A 22,134-nucleotide genomic window follows, 5' to 3' on the forward strand; every position below is an offset into this window, starting at 1 on the left:
GGAGTATCTACGGGTCGCGCGCTCGCGCTAGCGGAAAAATACTCGCGCACCGAACCTGCCGCTGCTCTCTTCATACAGGCGCTGTGCTTTGCACTCTTCATGTGGCTTTTCAGTGCAGACTCGCCCATAGCAACAAGGTCGAAGCACTTCCCGCAAGGTTTGCATTTTGCTCGATGTGGATTCGTAGCATCCGGTGCCACCCAATCCTTGTAGGCGCTGTTACTGAGCCACGCGCTTTGAAATGTACACTTTCCGGGCATTTCTGCGGATCGCGGGATTGCTGCAGTCACACGCAGAGAACTGTCTGAACACACGGCTGCAGAGAGTAAACGTCAGCGTACGCACGTGCAACGCAAAACCACGAGACGCCGAACCAACGGCCGGTGATGGCGATGGCTATACGGCCGTACACTTTCGAACAGGCGATCACGCCACCTCAATGTGGCCAGCTGTCTAAAGGGCTCCACCAAACTTGTCAAACTTTCAAGAAATTTCGTGTAACGGTCAGTAGAAAAACTTTGCGCTGAGAAAATAATCATTTTTCCACTTTATGCACGGGTTTCGCACCGATTTTTTTTTTTGTGTATATCGCGATTTCCATCCCGCACAGGAAATATCAAGGACTTTCAAGGGTTAAAAAAAAATTGAGCACTTTCAAGGGCCTTGAAAATGCAATTTCCAAATTCAAGGGTTTTCAAGGGTTTCAAGGACCTGTGCGCACCCTGGATATAGTGTGATCACGTGGTAACTGTTTTGGTCAATTTGACCTTCAATGCAGACAGACGCATCCTTGACAAAAGTAAGTAGTAAGAGCTAATACTCTTAAAAATTTAGCTGGTCCTGAACTGCCGCTGGCATTAAAAGGCGAAATTTCAGTATGCCAAGTGTGGCTCAAACAGCCAGAACATGGACGAAGGTCCATTACAGGCATGAGCTTTGTAGAGTATTGCCCCGAAGTGATACATGGGCTATGAGGGACGCAGAGTAGCAGAGGACCCGGATTAATTTTGAACCCCCCCCCCCCCCCCCCCCCCCCCATTCCTCACACCCTCCCTGGAGTTTGTGTGTGCTGCTTCCATAAAAATGCAACACCCATGGCCAGAATTCAATCCCATACATCACTATGCTCAGCAGCCAAACACCATAGCATGTATGGAGTAGGTTTTCAGAGAGATAGCTCTACTTAATGCAGAACTCTAGTTGCAGTCTATGCGGATTTGACACTGAAATGACCTTTAGGCTCAGCAAATGAATAGCAATGGCTTTAGGTCATGTGTCCAGCCTAATTTGACTAAGGCTAATAAAACAGTGACCTCCAAATTTGGCCCTGGTCATTTCCAACTTGCAGTCAACCCTATCCCCAAATTTGGCCATGCTCCAAATAGGTCCACGTTTCAAAAAGTAGCTTTGCAATTGGGCTGAAACTTGGGAAGTCAGCAGACTATCGCATCACGAGCAAGGTTCAAATGAGCTGCTCAGCACTGCCCAAAAAAATGCAGTGGAGAAACAGAAGCTGCCGGGTGCCACCAACAGCCGACTGTTCCGCTCACATGTGGCTCCACTATCTGTTAACCTTCATACACGGGCCATCAGTCATGGAAGGGCAGATTCAGAGTAAAAACTACTAGCACTGCAACGTAATCACATATGTGCAACTTTTTTTTGTCATCAAAGCAAATGTGTGTCCCAAGAGACCTCCCCCAACTTGCTTTCCCTGGCATTGTGTGCACCTGATCAGGCTTAAAGGGACCCAGAAAGGAGGTCTCAATAAAGGTGCGATATGTCTGGGATGTTAAAAGACTACGGTTCATAATTATCCTCCAGCAAGAATTGTGTCAATGCGTTTTGTGGTAGCTGAGTTACATGCAGACAAAATTTGAACTTCTGCGTCATTGCAGCCTTTCCCTCTCCTCTCACATGTCAAAACGGGTGCGCTCCTCCGTGGCCCCACTCACTCGGCCCCTCTCCTACCCTCCGCCAGGTGCGGCGCGCGCGGAGTTGTCTCGGCCGCGGTATCGCGTGACGTCTGAAAGAATTTGGCGCTGTGAGCCAATGATAACCCCCGGCTGCTGACATCATTTGCAAGACGTGACGTCGTCTGCAAGGTTTTCCTGCGAAAGCCCGGCACCACGCGTCGCCGTGAGGTGCGAAAGCGGGAATTTTTAAAAATGTATTATAAATTTTCCGCTCACTTCTGAGGCCTCGTACGCGGCATGGACGCTCAGTGGCTTGTACTCAACATAGTGCAAGCATTTTAAAGCCAAGCTCAAACACCCCTTTCTTCGGCCATTTAACGTTTAGCTTAGACTCAATGCCACCACAAGTTGTGCAGATGTTTGTGAAAACAGGAAATCTGGGTACTCCCCTTAATTTCACTCAAAAAATTGTTGTGGTGCAACCCACCTGATGGTGAGCAGGTCGCATCCGGCGAGCGCTCGCACCTGGCCCACATTGCGAAAGGAGGCCCCCATGACCACGGTCTTGTGGCCATGGCGCTTGTAGTACTCGTAGATTCGAGTCACACTCTTGACGCCGGGGTCCTCCAGGGGTTCGAAGCTCTTTTGGTTGGTGTTGGCCACGTGCCAGTCCAGGATGCGACCCACAAAGGGAGAGATGAGAGTCACGCCGGCCTCGGCACACGCCACCGCCTGTTCGCCACACAAAGTGGGTGGTGCGAGAGTTAAGAACACACAGCAGTCACAATCTCAAGCCTGCAGCACTGCTCAAAACTAATGCATTTCACTGCAAAGTCCACTGCTGCTGTGTACAGCTCCATAACAATTTTTACAGCAACAGCTGTTAAGGGCATGTTTCTGGGATTTGTGACGTCAGTGTAACGCCACGGTCTGCATGCAACGACATCATGCATGACATCACTGCAACATGGCACAGGTACCGTGCACATTAACTCCAGAGAGATGTTCGTGTGACTAGCGGCGGGGTGTGCAGCAGTTGAGTAGCATCTTCCAGTTTGTTGCAGTTTCTTCCAAGCACATATGAACCCTAAAAAGATCAATGCTAACTGCAGCATTGTTGGCTGCAACAACACTTATTGGAATTCGCTGGGGACTAAGTTTTATGGCTTTCCCAGGTGACATTGGCAGCAGGAACAGCAAAAATGTTGGATTGCACTCTTTCAGCATCAGAATCAGGCTGCTGCCACTGTTGTCTTAAATGTCTGGTGTGGTTTAGGAGGTTTAAATTTCTAAAATGACTGGCTATGGAGGGACACAATAGTGGAGGGCTCTGGATGATTTTGACCACCTCGTGTTCTTAACTGTGCATTGACATCACTGACTACATGGGTCTCTAGCATTCTGCCTAAAATTGAAATGCGACCGCCGCGTCCGGCATCAAACCTGCACCTTTCAGGTCAGCAGCTGAGCACTATAACGACCGAGCCAATGCAGTGGCTTTTTTGTCTGTAAAGAGCTTTAAAAGGCTGCTTTCTTGTTACACGTGCCGTTTGGAGTGAAAAATAACAAGTCAGAATAATACCCTTGTTGCTTCCTTTGAAGTGGCTTGTTTGTCATGGGCTTGTGGCACACGGCACAGCTACTTCACTCCCATCTTCAGTCACAAGTTCCCTGACGTCGTGGATGTGGCCGAATTAAAAAGAAAGCTTAATGCCTTTAGTCAAGCTTGCACCTTGAAAGAAACTTGTCAGGCCATGGACCGGCTGAAACCCAGCTGCTCTAAGCAGTGCCGTGCAGGTGCCAGGCCACCCATATTTACGTTGAATCATCTGTTGTAGCAGGGAGCCATCCCATCTGGCGGCGCTGAACTTAACATCGACGATGGAGGTGCCTAGGAAGTGCACGGTGCCTATAGCAACACACCACACCAGCTGGTCAGCATTTAGCGATGTCATGCATGACATCCCTGTGACACACCATGGCAATGCACTATGCACCCAGTAAGCAACGTACCTCCTCATGTGTGTTGAAAAAAGGATGGTATGTCCCAGTCCCAGTACAACATTTATCAAACATTTCCAAACCGTAGAGGCAGGAGAGAGAAACACAAGCAAAAGGGCAATGCACCCACTAAGTGCTAGGGACGTTTTTTCTATAGTGTTAAGCAGAAACAAAAAAGAATTGTAGCATTTTGGTCCCAGAAAGGTAACTGGGGAGAATGTTTCGGGACCAGTGCTTTTCAGCAAGAAATAAAAATCGACTCCTCGCTCTCTTCTCTCTCTCCCTCGCACCACAAGCTGCCGGGAGAGAAGGTTTTGCTCTTGCACTCGCCGTTTTGAGAGATCAAACAGTTTCGCTCGAACAGCCGAAGGAAGCAGTTAACCCCGCATCTCTGTTGGCGTATGCGCTTCTTGAGCACACGGGCCGCCGGCTCCATCCTGCGGCAGGCGACGGCGGTCTGCCTTTTCATCATGCCGCCGGAAGCGGCAGTCACCAACGTGCCTGTCTTCTATAGTGTTTCCAACTTCAACACTGTGCGGCTGTCCCTGCAGGCATCTCCAAATACCAGCAGTCCTCGTTGCGCCGCTGTCTAGCAGAGGCGCAGTAATGGCCTCCCGTCGCTCTCCCGGCTCCCTCGCTGGACGGAAGCCATCTTGCACACACGTATTCGCGCAGCCGCTCGCGCACAAGCCCCAGCGCGCGGCAGCTCTTGCTCTTATCACTGGGCTGTTGTGGACTTCATAGCACGGATTCACGGCAGCTTTCCAGCGCACCTCGGCATGCCCACGTAATTCCTTTCAGACTGATGCAGCGGCGGCGCACCGCAAGTCCTTTGTGCAGCTTCACGGCCCTACTCCATGATGCCACTGTTCCAGACGGTGTTCGCAGCGCCGGAGTTCAAGGCAATGGATGACTCCTAGCACACACTCTGCATTCTTTAGCACCTCCGACGACTGCAGCGTATTGTTGGTGGCAACGTGGCCGTCCACTGCGGTGATAGGAGGGACATTCGGAGGCCCGCCACACTCTTGCTGCAAGTGCCCATGGATTAACCTGCTCTACCTACATTGCCGTCCAGTCGCGGTGGTAGAGTGTGTTGTGTTCACGTCGCTAGTGATCCCCCATCCACACCGGACTACTTGTGCCTTGGTCACCTTGATCTCGCCTCCCACGCCGTATTGTGCCTCACGCACAGTCTACTGTACCATGGGTGCAGCACGCCAGGGCTCTTACCTCTAGACAAGCCCCCTTTCCATTCGGCTCTGAGCAGTCTTATCTCCACACTTAGTCACAAGAAAATAAAACGGGGTGTAACGAAGATGTAACACGTGTTAAAGCGTTCGCTGTGCCGTGAGAAGGCGAAGGACAGAAGGCTGCATTGAGTTCGTGGTCGCAGCTTTTGCAGCCTTTTATTTCATCCCTGGGTTACCGTTGGCAACGTCGTCAAGGTATGTTGGATTATGCTTTTTTTTATTTTCACCTCGTAGAACTAAATTTTTTTTTCCCTGTTTTGATAACACATCACTGAAGCTTACTCAGAGGATCGAGCGAGAGGCAAAGCGAGAGGGAGGTTTCAACCTGCAGAAAATCCGTGACCTGAACACGCGTATCTGCAGCGTACGCCCGTCTTGTCTTGTCTTTTGGGACCCAAGTTGGTCTTTATATGCCTTTGCTTTTGCGTGTGCATATATGATTTTGTAGCCCTTAGAATGCTTGCCTGTATTATGTTTCTCTTGTTTCATTTTGCAGATTTATCAGAGCTGGAGAAAAAAAAGTGGCCATTATTGTATGCTGGTGCCACAGTGCTATGTACATTGCGCATTAAATGGTGCATACATATGCGTCTGCTGTTTCTATTCATTTAAATGGAAAAAGCACATCTAGTAATCTGAAATCACATCTATATTGTGCTGCCATTTCCCGTTATATGGGCGGGATTGGGCGACTTTTTGAATTCAAATTTGCTTTGTGTGTAAAAAGCTACCACATTTCAAGAAAACAGGTAAATCCAGGATGGACGAGCCAGAATGCATTCACACGAGTGGACAGATATATTACACTGCCTACAACGTAAACATGTGCCTGAAATTTGGCACATATGTGCGTTTAGATGCCTGCAGGCTGCATGAAAAAGGAGAAATGATTTTATTGAGCCAGAGCCGAGAAATCGAGCATTAACCTTTTGGGGCTTTCCCTGGGACGCAAGAATTTTGGACACAGCTAGCTGTGGGGACGTTTTTGGATGTGTTCGGGAAAAATGAGCATCTCCTGGGGAGATTCCAAATGTCCCGATGGTCTATTTTTGGGAGATTTTGAGGAGGTTTTGTGTTTGTTGGGCAGAGTGGCCCAAACATAGCGATGCCACAAGTGACTACATAGTGGCGTAACACTAAGTTTACCACAGAAAAAGACAAATCATGAATAAACCATATTCTAGCCACTAGCCCATATAAGCGCCACACAGTGGTAACCATTCTGACAGTTTGTCAGAAGTAAGAACGAAAACTCATTCAACACTGGCTGCTGAATTCCACCTCTGTGTGAATCTTGAGAAAAATCTAGCCGGGCGTTGAGACAGTGTGGTCAAGGTACATACATCACTCCCTCAGACCAACATGCAAGTAATATGAAAAGCTATCAGTATAACTCCTCTCAACTTTTGCATGACTAGAGCTCATCATCTCCTCACTCACCTGGGTGAAGTTGAACAGTAAGGTCATATTACAGTGGATGCCATGCTGAGACTCCAGGACCCTGTACACAAAAGGAGGAAGCAACAAACCAGGCACATGGTGAAATGGAGGACTAAGAGTTGCCAGTAAATGCAAGAAATCAACTTCATCAAACACTGCACTTACTATACATTAAATGCTTACAAACATCACATCATCAGAGATTAACATCAAGTAAGTATCCCAACTAAATGACGGTCCTCTCTGATGTGACCAACCAATAATATGATGGCCTTATTGGAGTCAAAAAGGGCTAACAAGTTTCAAACATTTGAAACAACACATGAACTTCCTTCTTACCAGGCAAACAGCTTAAACTAATGATGTATTGCAATTGACGGCCTGGAGCATCTCTCCGAAACCGCAAAGGAGCAAGATATCTGTCGCAGCCCAATCAGAACTCAGCAACTGAATACAAACCTGGACACAGTTATGCAGTTTCAAAAAGCAACGAAACTTGCTCCAGATCACTGGCTGTGATATGTCATAAAGGTTTTCGAGACAGTGTTTTAGGATCTCCTTCGTAAGCCGCCATTCTTTTCCCTACACACCCATCAAAATGCTTCACTGCTGTGTGCACGTTTTTTCTGACACCTTCACTTGCTTCACGCCTGTGTTAGAGCAGTATTCCTCACATCCAATGGCCTCTCCTATAAAATTGCTTCTTGCGGCATGCATGCAACTGCTTTCAGTGTTACCAGAGCCAGCTAGCTGAACTAATGATGTATGTAACCACAGGAAAGTGTACATGAGATTTCTCCTTTTTTTCCTGGCACTACATGTGGCACAAGTTTGTTAAGACTTCCTCCCAAAATGCTACACTGGTGCGACATGGAGCGGAAGATCGCTGGTGAAATTTAAACCAGAGAGTAGATCGCTGAGTAACAAAGAACAGAGGCATTTAGTCCTCAAATATTCTATCTCATCAATAAACTAACTGCTGGGCAATTTCTGCTGAGCTTTTCTTCGCTAGTTATATGTGCAAACTGACAATGCTAACTGCACTGATTTACTGAACTACACCTCACTCTGTACACATTCTTCAGTTACACGCTTTGGTGTCTGCTCATGAAGAGCCACCATGTAGCACTGACAACTCACTTGGCGGCCTGGATCCCCTCCCAGGTGGAGGCCAGCTTGATAAGGATGCGCTTCTTGTCGATGCCGTGCTCCTTGTACAGGGCGATCAGGTGCAGCGCCTTGGCTATGGATGCCTCCTTGTTGAACGACAGCCTGCACCCGAACAGGTAGTCATGAGGGACAGCCAAACCTCTGAGTTCAGTACTCCCTTTCACTTTACTGGTCAACCATACGGGGAACAAGAATAGAAGGAAATGTGAAGGCCCACAGCCTCAGGCTAGCCAATATCTACGGACACCAAAATTTGACGTGGCCAATTTAACGAACTACGAGCAGAGCCTGAAACTAGAGATAGATAATATGTCTTCATAGACTGAAAAAAAAAGAACACCAGAAAATAACAGCTAGGCAACAAAGTGGAACTAAGAAAGAAACTACACAGTTTCCTCTCTGTTGTGTCCCCTGTGCTGTGTCCCCTTCTTTCGTTCTGTTCTGTGTCACCAGTGTTCTTTTCTAACGGCCACTTGCCCCTCTTCGTACGCCGTCGCAAGATGCTCCCCACGGCGGGCCCCCACGCCCTCCTTTTCTTCAGGGAAGCCACTCCCTCCTATGGACGCCCCACCGTCCCCTCTGTACTTCGGGCGGCCAGTTCGGATTCCGCCTCGGTCGACGCTGGTCGCACCCCCTTTAGTAGTAAATAAACGGTGTGAAATTATCGCGTGTCTTTTGCTGCATTGAAAACTACAAGCGAGACAAGACACTCTCCAACAAGGCAAAGAAGCAACAGAAAATGTTGCACCACAATGCTGTACTACGACAATGTCAATGCACCATGACACAGCAACATGCCAATGTACTGGTCAGCAGTATAAAACGTGCACCACAGTGCACCACAGTGCACAGTGCACAGGGCGATGCAGCGATGGCGTAGAGGTAGAACATCCGCCTCGCGTACAAGAGGACCGGGGTTCAAATCCTGGTGCCGCGCAATTCTCCACCGGGTTTAAAAAAAAAAAAAATCCGCGTGTCGATGGAATTGCATAACCAGGCCTGGAGTGCGGCCTTATCTCGGTGACCAGAACCGACAACGCACTTTCTCACCAGAGCAGGATTTGGCCACCCTGGTGTAGTACTTGGCCACAACCTTCTATGATCAAACCAATTAACCCTCGGCCCTCAGTCCCCAGCGGCTGCAGAGCAACTGACCACGGCGGCGGTCAGACCTGTGACGCAGCGGAGGGTGCTAAGAATCTCTGGCTCCGGACAGGCCGCCATTGGAATCTGAACCTGGCAACGTTTAACGCTAGAACTTTAGCTAGTGAGGCTAGCCTAGCAGTGCTGTTTGAGGAACTAGCGGGAATTAAATGGGATGTGATAGGGCTTAGCGAAGTTAGGAGGACAGGTGAGGCGTATACAGCACTAAAGGACGGACACATACTGTGCTATCGCGGGTTAGAGGGTAGACGAGAACTAGGTGTGGGTTTCCTCATTAATAAGGATATAGCTGGCAACGTAGAGGAGCTCTACAGTATTAACGAGAGGGTAGCAGCTATAGTAATTAGGCTGAATAAGAGGTACAAGCTGAAAGTGGTGCAGGCATACGCACCCACATCCAGCCATGATGACCAGACCGTTGAAAGCTTCTATGAGGACGTAGAATCAGCAATGAATAGAGCAAAATCGCAGTACACTGTACTGATGGGCGACTTCAATGCGAAGGTGGGCAAGAAGCAGGCTGACGACCACGCGGTAGGCGACTATGGGATAGGCTCTAGAAATAGCAGGGGAGAGCTATTAGTCGAATTCGCGGATAGAAATAATTTACGGATCATGAATACCTTCTTCCGCAAACGAGAAAACAGGAAGTGGACCTGGAAGAGCCCCAATGGTGAGATTAAAAATGAAATAGACTTCATACTATGCGCTAAACCTGGCATCATTCAGGATGTGGCCGTCCTCAGAAGGGTGCGTTGCAGCGACCATAGAATGGTAAGGTCTAGAATTAGCCTAGACTTGAAGAGGGAACGGAAAAAGCTAGCGAAGAAGAAGACCATTAACGAGTTAGCCGTAAGAGGGAAAGCACAGGAGTTTAGGATAGCGCTGCAAAACAGATACTCGGCTTTAACTGAGGAAGATGATCTTGATGTTCATTCAATGCACGATAACCTGACATCAATAATTACGGAGTGCGCAGTAGAAGTAGGCAGTAGGACAGTTCGAAAAGATACCGGGAAGCTATCTCAGGTGACGAAAGATCTGATTAAGAAGCGCCAAAACATGAAGGCATCTAACACTACCGATAGAATAGAACTAACGGAGCTATCAAAGTTAATAAATAAGCGCAAGGTAGCCGACATAAGGAAGTTTAATATGGAGAGAATCGAGCATGCTCTAAAGAACGGAGGTAGCCTAAAAACAGTGAAGAGGAAACTAGGCATAGGTAAAAACCAGATGTATGCATTAAGAGACAAGCAGGGCAATGTCATTAGCAATATAGATAAGATAGTTAACGTAGCCGAAGAGTTCTACACAGACCTGTACAGTAGCCAATGTAATCAGAACGCTAATGAGAAAGACAGCAGTGCACAGCAATGCGTCATCCCGCCAGTAACGAAAGATGAAGTAAAGAAAGCCTTAGAAGCAATGAAAAGGGGAAAAGCAGCTGGGGAGGATCAGGTAACAGCAGATCTGTTGAAGGATGGAGGGGACATCGTGCTAGAAAAACTAGCCACCCTGTATACGCAATGCCTTATGACCTCGACTGTACCAGAAGCTTGGAAGAATGCAAACATTATCTTAATTCATAAGAAGGGAGACGCCAAGGACTTGAAAAATTACAGGCCGATCAGCTTACTATCCGTTGCCTACAAAGTATTTACTAAGGTAATCGCTAATAGAGTCAGGGAAACGTTAGACTTTAATCAACCAAATGATCAGGCAGGTTTTCGTAAAGGATATTCTACAATAGATCATATTCACACCATCAATCAGGTGATAGAGAAATGCGCAGAATATAACCAACCTCTATATATAGCTTTCGTTGATTACGAGAAAGCATTCGACTCAGTGGAAACCTCAGCAGTCATACAGGCATTGCGTAATCAGGGGGTAGAAGAGCCTTATGTCAAAATACTGGAAGATATATATAGCAACTGCACAGCTACTATAGTCCTCCATAAAGTCAGCAATAAAATTCCAATAAGGAAAGGCGTCAGGCAAGGAGACACGATCTCGCCAATGCTGTTCACCGCATGTTTGCAGGAGGTATTTCGAGGCCTGAATTGGGAACAGTTGGGAATAAGAATAAATGGAGAATACCTAAATAATCTGAGATTTGCTGATGACATTGCCTTGCTGAGTCACTCAGGAGGTGAACTGCAAATCATGATCAACGAGTTAGACAGGCAGAGCAGATCGATGGGTCTAAAAATTAACATGCAGAAAACCAAGGTAATATTCAACACCCTAGCAAGGGAACAACAGTTCACAATTGGCAGCGAAAGCCTAGAAACTGTGCCGGAATAAGTCTACTTAGGGCAGGTAGTGACAGCTGATCCGGATCATGAGAGGGAGATAACTAGAAGGATAAGAATGAGGTGGAGCGCATATGGCAAATTCTCGCAGATCATGAGTGGCAGTTTACCAATTTCCCTCAAGAGGAAAGTGTACAACAGCATAATCTTACCGGTACTCACCTACGGGGCAGAAACGTGGAGGCTAACGAAAAGAGTTCAGCTTAAGTTAACGACAACGCAGCGAGCCATGGAAAGAAAAATGATAGGTGTAACGTTAAGAGATCGGAAGCGGGCAGAGTGGGTGAGGGAACAAACACGTGTTAATGACATCCTAGTCGAAATCAAGAGAAAGAAATGGGCTTGGGCAGGGCATGTAATGCGAAGGCAAGATAACCGCTGGTCTTTAAGGGTGACGGAGTGGGTTCCAAGAGAAAGTAAGCGTAGCAGGGGGCGGCAGAAGGTTAGATGGGCGGATGAGATTAAGAAGTTTGCAGGCAAAGGGTGGATGCAGCTGGCAAAGGATAGGGTTAATTGGAGAGACATGGGAGAGGCCTTTGCCCTGCAGTGGGTGTAGTAGGGCTGATGATGATGATGATGACAGTGCACCAGCGACATTACAACTACTGTCTCATGCGTGATGGGGTCAAACTGCACATGTGTAAATTGCTCCTGCTCAGTGCAGCATTAGACTCGCCCCAAACAGCTCACCATTTCTCACTTCAGGCAGTGGACATACCATAGCTTGCTTACCTGGCATCAACTTCCGTTGATACTCTGCCGGGAATGATCTTGAGAATCTCTGTGCCAAACAGGACCACCAGCTTGTCCATGGCATTGGTCACCTGCTCGTCCACGGTCCTATGACATAGGCAAAGAACACAGCTCAAGGTAAATGCACATACGCATGACAACCAAGCACAGTATTGCAGTATTACAACAGCAGATCACTATGCCAAAGGAGGTCCTTTAATGAAGGAACGTATTTTCAAGCCATACAAGGATAGCACATCCCGCAAAAAAAGGTTTGGCATGCCCTCAAAGGAATGCTTCACATGTTGCTTAATGTAACTGCTGTGCAAAGCCGAGCACTCAGCGACATCAATGTACAACAACATCCCAAAATGATGAAAGTTTTTATTACCATTACGTAGGTGCAAGCCAGTGATTCAACCTGCATGTCATAAAACAAAGTCCAGTCCACCAACACATTCTGAGGTCATCCTGAAGACATACAAAAACCATTACCCCAAATTTCTAAGTCAGGCATGCCGTGGCCAAACATGCTTCCAATCATGTCAGAGCATAGGCGGTTTCATGCTCTCACTAAGTGAACTTGTACAGAGGTACCACTGGAAGCTGCCTGGCAGTTGTTCTTCAAGGTACGCAAGGGAAAGCAGCTGCTCCTTGAAGACTGCCAATGTTCATAGCTTTGTTAAGGGATTCCATGATTACTTCTGCAGCAGGACGCGAAGTGTTGTCTTGAACAAAGGTGGGTACATACACAATGCTGCAGCTGTGTGGCTAATTCAGTCCGCAGAAAAAGCCCACCTCATCATAAAGCAGAGTGTCACTGGCAGCCATATTACTGGTTACTTGGTTCTTTGATAGCTAAATTCTCTGTTCGTTCTTTTATAGCGCTTTGCACACATCCCTGACATGCAGATAATGGAGAGTTATAGCATACCGCGATCCGTAATCCACTCCACTACCATGGTCAGCTTCCACGCCCAACCAGCGGGCATGTGCCGATTGGAAGACCCAACAGCGGGTTGGGTCTTATAATTTTAGCCATAAATATGTGGTTTTCTGAATAAAAAAAAATGTAGTTGTAAGTCAGGGCTCGTCTGCGTTGTTTCGTTGTCCCTTCCATCTTTCATCCGATAGTGCTGTTCCACCCAATATGCACCTTTGCCAACTTGCACAAGTTTGCACCCTACTACAGTTTCTGAAAACTCTTGCTACAACTTCCACTGTGCTTGCACTATGTGCTCAGGTACAACAGTCCAGCATGGCACATGGCAACCTGTATGTGGCATACCAGCTAACGATCATCACTGCATGCATGGAATGATGGCGCGAAGCAAACTGCCTGAAGCGACTAGCAATACAGAAGAACCTAGACCCAATTTTCTGCCTACAAAGCACACAACTCAACTCCCCGCGAGAGTCCCGCCCGCAGATCGAAGCGAGCGTCGAAAACGAAACCACGCTCGTTGCTCCGGGCAAGCTCGGCAGACGAGGAAACAAGGGCGACCTCCTCCCTTACCCTCTTGGCGCTGTCGGCGCAAAAGTCGAAGGACGTCGGACGCACCGGCCGCAATTAGGCGCAAACCAAATCAACGAGAGCGGGGTTACCCCAACGCAACAAAAATAGAAAAAAAAAGCGTACGGGTACGGAACAAAGCGCACTTACCCGCAACAAAAAAAAAATAAGAACGGCAGAAAGAAAACACCAGAAACGGCAACTGCATGCTGAACAAAAGCGAGACTTCGTGAATAAAAAACAAAGCAAAGGCGGGAAAAAAGGGGTTGGGGGCGTTAGCTTGTGTACTCAACCGAGTGGAAAGGAGAAAACCCATGCAGGCGTCGCTAGGTCGAGACGCGGAAAAAAAAAAAGGGGGGGGGGGGGGAGAACGCAAGCAGCGCCAACCGCCTACTTATATTCTTACGTCAAGGACTCCGCCAGCAGGTTGGCGATGCGGTTTCGTCAGTCACGCAGTCCGCCAGCGTTGGTCGGTCAAACCCGAGTGATCCCCTACGCGGAAAGCGGAACTGGCGTTCGAGCGCGGCGCGGTTACGCTAGCGCGCCCGCGTCTTGTTCCCTTTCGTAAGAACGCCCAGTCAAAGAAAAAACACAGTGAGCGGCTTCGCTGCAAGGCCGCTGTCCGAAAACTCCAGGATATATCCGCTGGAAAGCTGCAATCGCGAGACCACAATATATGAAAGGGCGCGATCTCGGGCCATCGGAATATCGCAAACATGATCGCCGTCTCAAATCCCCACTCGCAGCACGTCGACAAAAAAACAACAAAAAACTGCAATACCGCCTTTATAATTTTTCTTCCATCAGTACTTTGCTTTTGAAATCTCTGTTTACCCGCCGCGGTGGCTCAGTGGTTAGAGCGCTCGGCTACTGATCCGGAGTTTCCGGGTTCGAACACGACCGCGGCGGCCGCGTTTCGATGGAGGCGAAGCGCAAAGGCGCCCGTGTGCTGTGCGATGTCAGTGCACGTTAGAGATCCCCAGATGGTCGAAATTATTCCGGAGCCCTCCACTACGGCACCTAGCTCTTCCTTTCTTCTCTCAGACCCTCCTTTACCCCTTCCCTTACGGCGCGGTTCATGTGTCCGCCGAGATGCGAGACAAATACTGCGCCATTTCCATCCCCCAACAACAAATTTTCGAACTACCACCCGCCGCGGTGGCTCAGTGGTTAGGGCACTCGGCTACTGATCCGGAGTACACGGGTTCGAACCCGACCGCGGCGGCTGCGTTTCGATGGAGGTGAAACGCTAAGGCGCCTTTGTGCAGTGCGATGTCAGTGCAGTTTGAAGATCCCCAGGTGGTCCCGAGCCAGCCGAGCCCTCCACCACAGCACTTCTTTCTTCCTGTCCTCTCAGTCCCTCCTTTAACCCTTCCCTAACAGCACAGCTGAACTGAACTGCCCATTATGTGAGACAGATACTGTGCCACCTCCTTTCCCCAACAACTAATTTATCCATCGGACAACTCAAGTCTGCACCTCCCTGACAAAAAGTCTGTTGTACCAGCTTTGCTTGTTACTTAAACAAGAAGCGAAATTAATAATAATAATTGGTTTTTTGGGGAAAGGAAATGGCGCAGTATCTGTCTCGTATATCTTTGGACACCTGAACCGCTCCATAAGGGAAGGGATAAAGGAGGGAGTGAAAGAAGAAAGGAAGAATAGGTGCCGTAGTGGAGGGCTCCGGAATAATTTCGACCACCTGGGGATCTTTAAGTGCACTGACATCGCACAGCACAAGGGCGCCTTAGCGTTTTTCCTCCATAAAAACGCAGCCGCCGCGGTCGGGTTCGAACCCGGGAACTCCGGATCAGTAGTCGAGCGCCCTAACCACTGAGCCACCGCGGCGGGGAGAAGCGAAATTGCAAGTTCAAGAATCTTGGTGTGTCTAGCCTGTTTGACACAGTCAAACTTACAAAAGCTGATTTCGGTCACTGTTGAAATGGGTGAGGCGCGTTTACAGATTCAGTGCAGAGGATCATTGGAAAGTCGTCTGCTACTGCTACTTCCAGTTCCAAATTTCTCACCCTGCTAACTTGCTTCACGAATTTATTTGCTCTACAACACAGCTGATTGTATTGCATCATTGCCAGACCAACATGACACTGACATTCCTCTGCTTCGTGATGTGCTTTTGCACGAAATGCAACCAAAATGATGTGAATGGTAGTAGGGTTTCTATGCATAAGCAGTGCAGTGTGTTGAGACGCGTTGTACGCAGTGGCATGTATGGACAGTTTGCTTGCCCACTGGAAGCTTTTACATGCTGTGAGAAAAATAAGTCTCATTCGCAAAACTGTGCACATTTCAACCCTTCATTGCCTTCATAGTGCAGTGAAAGAACAAACAAATATGTAATGACCGACCCATTAAACTAGTTCAAACACACGTGAAACCGATTGCCGTGCATACACAGAACAGCCAGCCTAAGCTGGCACATTAATTACACCCATGACAAAACACTCCCCTCTTGTTATTGTCGATTTCTGCACTCAGGATGCCTTCATATGCAGCATGCACTGATCTTACAATGATGCTCTACAAGAAGCGATGTCGCAGCACAAATAAACGAGTGAATATACGATGAATGCATGCATGGCAACTACAATGCAAAAGGCAGTATGTGGGAGAAATTTGGAACCAGAAGTAGCTGGCAAACGATTTTCCCATTGTTCCTTTGCGTTTACTTTGGAAATGCACCTCACCAATTCGACAGTGGAGTAATACAGAATGCCATGGACTGTGGCCAGTGTTACCAAATGCTGTTCTTTTTAGTTGTATCATACTATAAGATGCTGGTGAATAGCACAGACTACTACAAGACAAAACTAAAGTGGCTAGTTCAAAAGGTCATGCAGACTATCAACCCATACAAATTTTAAAGTGTTTTCAACCAGTAAAAACCCTTTTGACGGCCATTAAATGTACGAGTGTGTACAGCTTCCCTTTCAGAAAAGCAGCAGAGCATTTCACAGATATGCAGGAGTAAAGGAACACTGCAGATATGCTATCCAGTTTGCTGGACATCTGGGTGATAGCGTTCATCTTATCCAAAGAGGCCCGGCACCCACCTCCCCATGTGGCTTGCTTTTGAAAACCGCTTCCTTTAGCTCCAGACAACTGTCTGACTCGAACTTTACTGCCCCTCAGATACATTTATTCCTTTCAGCATAAATGGCAAGGAATATTTCAAGTGGCCTTCACAGACTTAGATGAGTCAGTTTCTTCATTGTCAACTTATGATCTGCTCATGTCAAATGCTCTCCGAAACACATCTAACGTTGCACAATTTTTTTCCTGTGCAATTATATACCATGAGAAAACTTTTCAGAGGAAGAGAATTTGAAATTCTGTTTGCTGAAGCCAAAATGGATTCAGTTGTTTAATGCAAACTTTCTGCAGCGAGACTACAGGAATGATGCCACATGATTTCTACATGAGCTGCACTATTGCTAATATAATTAGGACAGGTCTAATACCATGGTCAGTGTTCTCGCTACTGTTATAAATCGGCCAAAGAAGCTATAGCACGGGGAACAGTACTGCCAAAAAAAGATCACAGAATAATCTGCATGTTGGCTTCTACAATATGGAAACATGTTTTCACATATAATTCATCATCAGTATAATCTACTACAGTTATTCACTATTACAATGATATGGCCAACAACAATACTGCGTGAAGTAAGTTCACTATTTTTCTTTAAAAGATCCCAAAAAAAGGCACATATTAAATATCTTATTCCATGTAGCACTATTGTTCTGTCAAAATTAACAATTATCCCATTGAATCAAAAATAAACTATTTCACACTGTATGTCCACATTTAAACATTACTAGGCATTGATCCTATTTAACACGCAAACTACAATGTCTTCTTATATGTGCTTGTTCCATGAACAACAAGCTGCTCTATGGTGCCCACAAAAGCAGCAGTGATGACCTTGACAGAACAGCCGAAGTATCTTTTGAAAAGGAATCACTGAAGAAAAATCACAACGTTGCCTGTGCCCAGGTTAGCATGACACCTGATTGATGGGCTGTACATGAGGTGAAGTAGTTAGCGCCGCCATTTTCCCCCAGTATTTAGTTTTCTTTGTAGTATGTAATGTAACTGATGGCCACAAGGCTGCTCAGACTTGAGATGGCCTCCTATTCCATCCGCTGTGTATTTCAGCACTGTAGGAAATAATATATGTGCTCATATGGGAACAATAGTCACAATGTGAAATTTGAGCACACCAGAGGCTTCACTGCAATTAGGTTTAACTGCACTGGCCACTATAAAGTTTAACACTATACCTACAGTCTGCGAATTTGTATCATTCGAACAAGTTTTGAAACATGTTATCACCTTTGCAATTCTTTTTTTCTCGCACCTCTCCCTCCAAGAGAATGAAATGGTACTCAACAGTGATCATGCAATGAAGTCCCTCATCCAAAGTTTCCTCATTGATGAAATCAAACAGCTTGAGGTAGTACATTAGTCAGAGTAAACAACTGGCCCGTTGCAAGCCTTGCATCGGAAACAAGTCCCAGCATGCACGATTTCACAACCCAGTCACTCCCCTCCAACTTAATTGTTCAGCACTAGCAGACCGCTGCACCCGTTCTTGAAAGGTTCAGCTAGGTATTGTGTTTGTATTCTTTGGCTAGACAATGATTTATTCCAAACAAAAGTAAAAAGCCTATTTCCAGCCATGCGTGCGTTTCCACCGGGGCAACCCGAGACCATTAGGCATGCACTACTGATCAAGCATGAACAGCTTGTCGAGAAACAGTGGCAGGAGACAAGCTGACTGTGTCAAAAGGGCTGAGGGAAGGTGATCCTAAGTAAGAAGACTGTACACACTTAAGAAGTACTGGCTTTCCATGTCACTAATACGTGCGTGCACAAAATGATTCACAGGTATTTATCAGCTTTCCTTTTTACTTGTAACAGCGTCTGCACAAATTCCACTAACCTCTAGACATAATTATCAGCATCCCCTTTGTATCTGGGTGGTGCCCCATGATCTCTATATCCCTAGTGTGCTCAACACCTTCGAATTAACTACATTTTTCCTTCCCGATTCTAAACTACTCCCTTGACCTTCTCCACTAATACTGTATTACTCGCTAATTTGTTTCTACTTTTTTTAAAAATTGAGCATGCCCTGCCTGTTCCAAAACCCCAGTGCCTCTCAGGTTCCTGTGGTGGCATCGTACACCAATGATTGCAACAGCCTTACACTGGATAAGAATATGTTCTATCGTTTCTCTGTCTTGCACGCAACAACAGGGGATGCTATTTGTAGTGTCAAGTTTTTGCCAGCGACACTTTGTCCTGAAGCACCCAGCCGTAGCCTAGTTAAAGTAAACCACTCCCTATGCCAGTGCCACCTGGTGCTGACTGAAGAAATTCAGCTGCATAATACATGAGGCGGCAGCACTTACTTTTAAAGGGACAATCATGGAGGACGAAGTGATGTTGACATGTTCTGATTGGTTACATTGTTCTAGTCATGAAGAGGCTGCTTTTTTTTTTTTTTGAAAATGAAGAAACTTTTGTCAACAAGTAAAGGCCAAAAATTAACTACAGTGATTGCTGCTACATGGCACTACAATGAGGTCAAGATTGATATTGTACACAGATGGCCAGAAGCCATGCTACATTGCCAACAGTTTCCAAATAGCGTTCATGAAGACCTTTTCGGTCTTGATGTGATGCGCCGAAAAACAAAAATGTCTGAATCCAATTTTTCACAACAATAAGTGTGCTCTGCTGCGGAGGAACACAACATAGCCACAGAGAGCCAGTCAGTTGGCCTCACACATGCATCTGTTAGCTGTCACAAAAGATGTGCTTGTATAGCCAGCAAGCAAGCACACCAGAAGCACTTAAGTGCCAAAGGTAAAACAAAAGAATAAAAAATTCCAAACAAACACTCACTTTCCATTACTCTTGCCATACTTGACAGCTTCGTCCACCAGATGGGTGTACTGGGGCAGCTTGGAGGCGGCGAGAATGAGTGATGGGTTAGTTGTGGCATCAGTTGGCTTGTACTGTTTCATCACTGCGAGGAAGAGGGGAAGGGAGACAAATAATTAGCATAAGCTGTTCGAGCAGGCAAAGCACAGAATGTATTCTCTACAGTCGGTGATATACACGAGACTTGCTGAAAGCTAATAGATTACATTACTAACACTGGTTTGTGACTGCCAGTCACTCCTCAATGATAAACTTCAGTGACTTCACAAGCACACCTACACAACAACGATCACAAACAGCATTTTGGCAGAGGCCAAATGCAAAAATGCCCCCATACTGTGATGTCAGTGCACGTTAAAGTGATTTTTAAAAATTATTTCTAAATTATAAGGTCCACACAGAGCTTCCAAATTTGATACAAATACTCCCAAAGACCTCTTCTAAAGATCTGTTGACTAGAATATGCCCATCGAAACCATTTCAGGCTCTCTTTAAAGAACACCAGGTGGCGGAAAATAATTCGGAACACTCCACTACGGCACCTCCGATGGGCCATGTGCACGTTTTGGACGTTAAACCCCACATACCATACATACTGTACTACTCCATTTGTTCAAGGGTGAACATTGGGGGTAACAACCACGTTAATCACCACTGCTGTTACACTGTCACATACTAATTATTCACCTTTTTGTTATGAAAATGCCTCTTCTTATCATTAACAACGATAAACAGTAAGCAACCCTGCAACCCTGCCATACACGTGTGCATAGGATATAAAGCTTTCCCCTTCAGTATTTCAAAAGCTTTATATACTGATGGCGAAGAATTGAAACAACTTCAGTCATTAGCCACTGGTCTTCAATGAAACTCCTTCAAAAATAGTGATTTGTCATATACCTATTGCTAAATTTGTTACAGGCTGTTTCATTGTGGTAAGGTTCAATTGCATTATTCAAGTCACCTAGCCGAGTTAACAATTAAAGCTGCTACACTTGATAACTTGAGACACTTGCATATTATTAACAATAAAGGCCACAACTTTTTGCCAATGTAACAAAATTTGCAATGCACAATCATTAAAAGAACATGCCCAAACAAAGAGGCCAGGCTGGCAAAAAACTTCCCACTCAGAACAACCACAGCCAAACAAATCCATTTATTACACCACAAGAGCTCATCTGTATTTAGAAAAAAAAACAATACAAGGAAACCGCCAGAACATGCACATGCCTATTACAGGCTCCTTAAGGTATTCGCGGAATTCGGGAAGATTAACGTGACACCTCCCTTGAAGCGCTTTACAACTGCGAAGTAATAAACGAGAAGTCGGCGACCGGAGATCATTATAGCGAGGGAAAACGCGTCAACCAGTTCTGGTCCACCGCGGTTACCGAGGGGCCACGCCCACTCAAGGAGATTTCAATCGACAACGGCGCTTCCACTTCAGCCCCTCCTTCAGCGTTCGTTACAAAGCTTGCTACTTGAAGGGCGACCGATAGCACACAGTTTTCCCGCGGTGTCTAGACGGTCAGTCGATCGGAACCGTCGATAAGCGCGGCAAAGCCACGCTTCCTGCCAAAAAACCACCGCCAAATGAATTAAAATTTCCGCAATTTCGCACACAACAACAGCAGAGGTGTGTATATGTTTTAGGTGCAACCGGGGACCGGCTTTTCCGCCAGGATTTTCCAAGCGGATACGATAACGGCAACGGGAAAGCGAAGACAGGCGAAGTGGACGCCGGTGTTTGTCGCGCGTAGCTAGCAGCTCTCAACGAATGCGTACGCGACCCGGTCAACGTCTTGAGCAGGCTTGATCGTCCTCTGATGACAATTACGTGCGCCCATAAGGTGCGAAGATTACGCTTTCCGCACACTACACGAGCGAACAGGAAAACGATCGTCTCCGCAGGCCGAACCGCTGTTGAAGTTACGCGGAAATTGAGGCCACGTGACGCCGGGTCGTCACACTTTTTTATATATATATTTGCTTTTCGTAGCGACCGCCCGGCAACGAAGGGAGACATCACGCACCTTCGAAGTCTCCGGTGTCGGCGACAACGGTCGTGATCTCCTTCAGCTGGTCCAGAGACGAAGACATCTTGGCTCTCTTGATACTGTCACCAGTCATGGCAAGCTGCTAGAGGCACCGGGTTTTATACCGTTAGGAGAGGCACGCGTGCGGGTGGCTTCCTTCTTCCCTCACCAAGCGTTTCTATGGTTGCATGGCATAAAAAAGCTGTAGTAGAGGCAATTCACACTGACCTCATGGCACCAAAACAGACAGCGCTATTGGACGCTCTTAGTGGTACGACAAGAAATGAAGGAACGCTATTGGCTGGAAGCACCTTTCTTGCGTTCTCTGTGCACCTTCACTATACTTGTTCAGTCTATACAAGGTTTAATAAGCTCTCACTTAAAAAATGATTGAAACGTTTTAAAACTAGAGAATATTCTGCTTTTCATAACGCGTTTGAGGTGCAGAGAAGTTGCCTTTCCGAATATTTAAAAATAACAGCCGCAAAATATAGTAGTGGCTTGGCGACATTCTGTGCCCTTTCCAATTCAAAATTGTTCCTTTCGTCAATAAATTCACTCACTTTTTAAACTTCTAATGCTTTTGAAATATATTTTATACTTGAAGCATGTAAAGT

At 46.7% G+C, this 22,134-nt stretch overlaps 1 protein-coding gene across 1 annotated transcript in view; it reads right to left on the reverse strand.

The window, feature by feature from the left end:
• The window catches only part of Taldo (transaldolase), a 27,358-nt gene extending 5,645 nt beyond the window's left edge, over positions 1 to 21,713 (reverse strand). Inside the window, exons 1-6 of the mRNA XM_077638563.1 lie at positions 21,515 to 21,713; positions 19,440 to 19,563; positions 11,995 to 12,102; positions 7,751 to 7,882; positions 6,611 to 6,671; positions 2,404 to 2,648 (exon numbers count right to left, since the gene is read on the reverse strand). Of these exons, the coding sequence (XP_077494689.1) occupies positions 2,404 to 2,648; positions 6,611 to 6,671; positions 7,751 to 7,882; positions 11,995 to 12,102; positions 19,440 to 19,563; positions 21,515 to 21,611 (767 nt within the window). The 5' untranslated portion in view covers positions 21,612 to 21,713. The remainder of the gene's footprint in view (positions 1 to 2,403; positions 2,649 to 6,610; positions 6,672 to 7,750; positions 7,883 to 11,994; positions 12,103 to 19,439; positions 19,564 to 21,514) is intronic.
• Positions 21,714 to 22,134: the final 421 nt, after the last annotated feature.

Source organism: Amblyomma americanum, chromosome 9 (assembly GCF_052857255.1).
Source record: "Amblyomma americanum isolate KBUSLIRL-KWMA chromosome 9, ASM5285725v1, whole genome shotgun sequence".
Taxonomy (NCBI): Eukaryota; Metazoa; Arthropoda; class Arachnida; order Ixodida; family Ixodidae; genus Amblyomma; species Amblyomma americanum.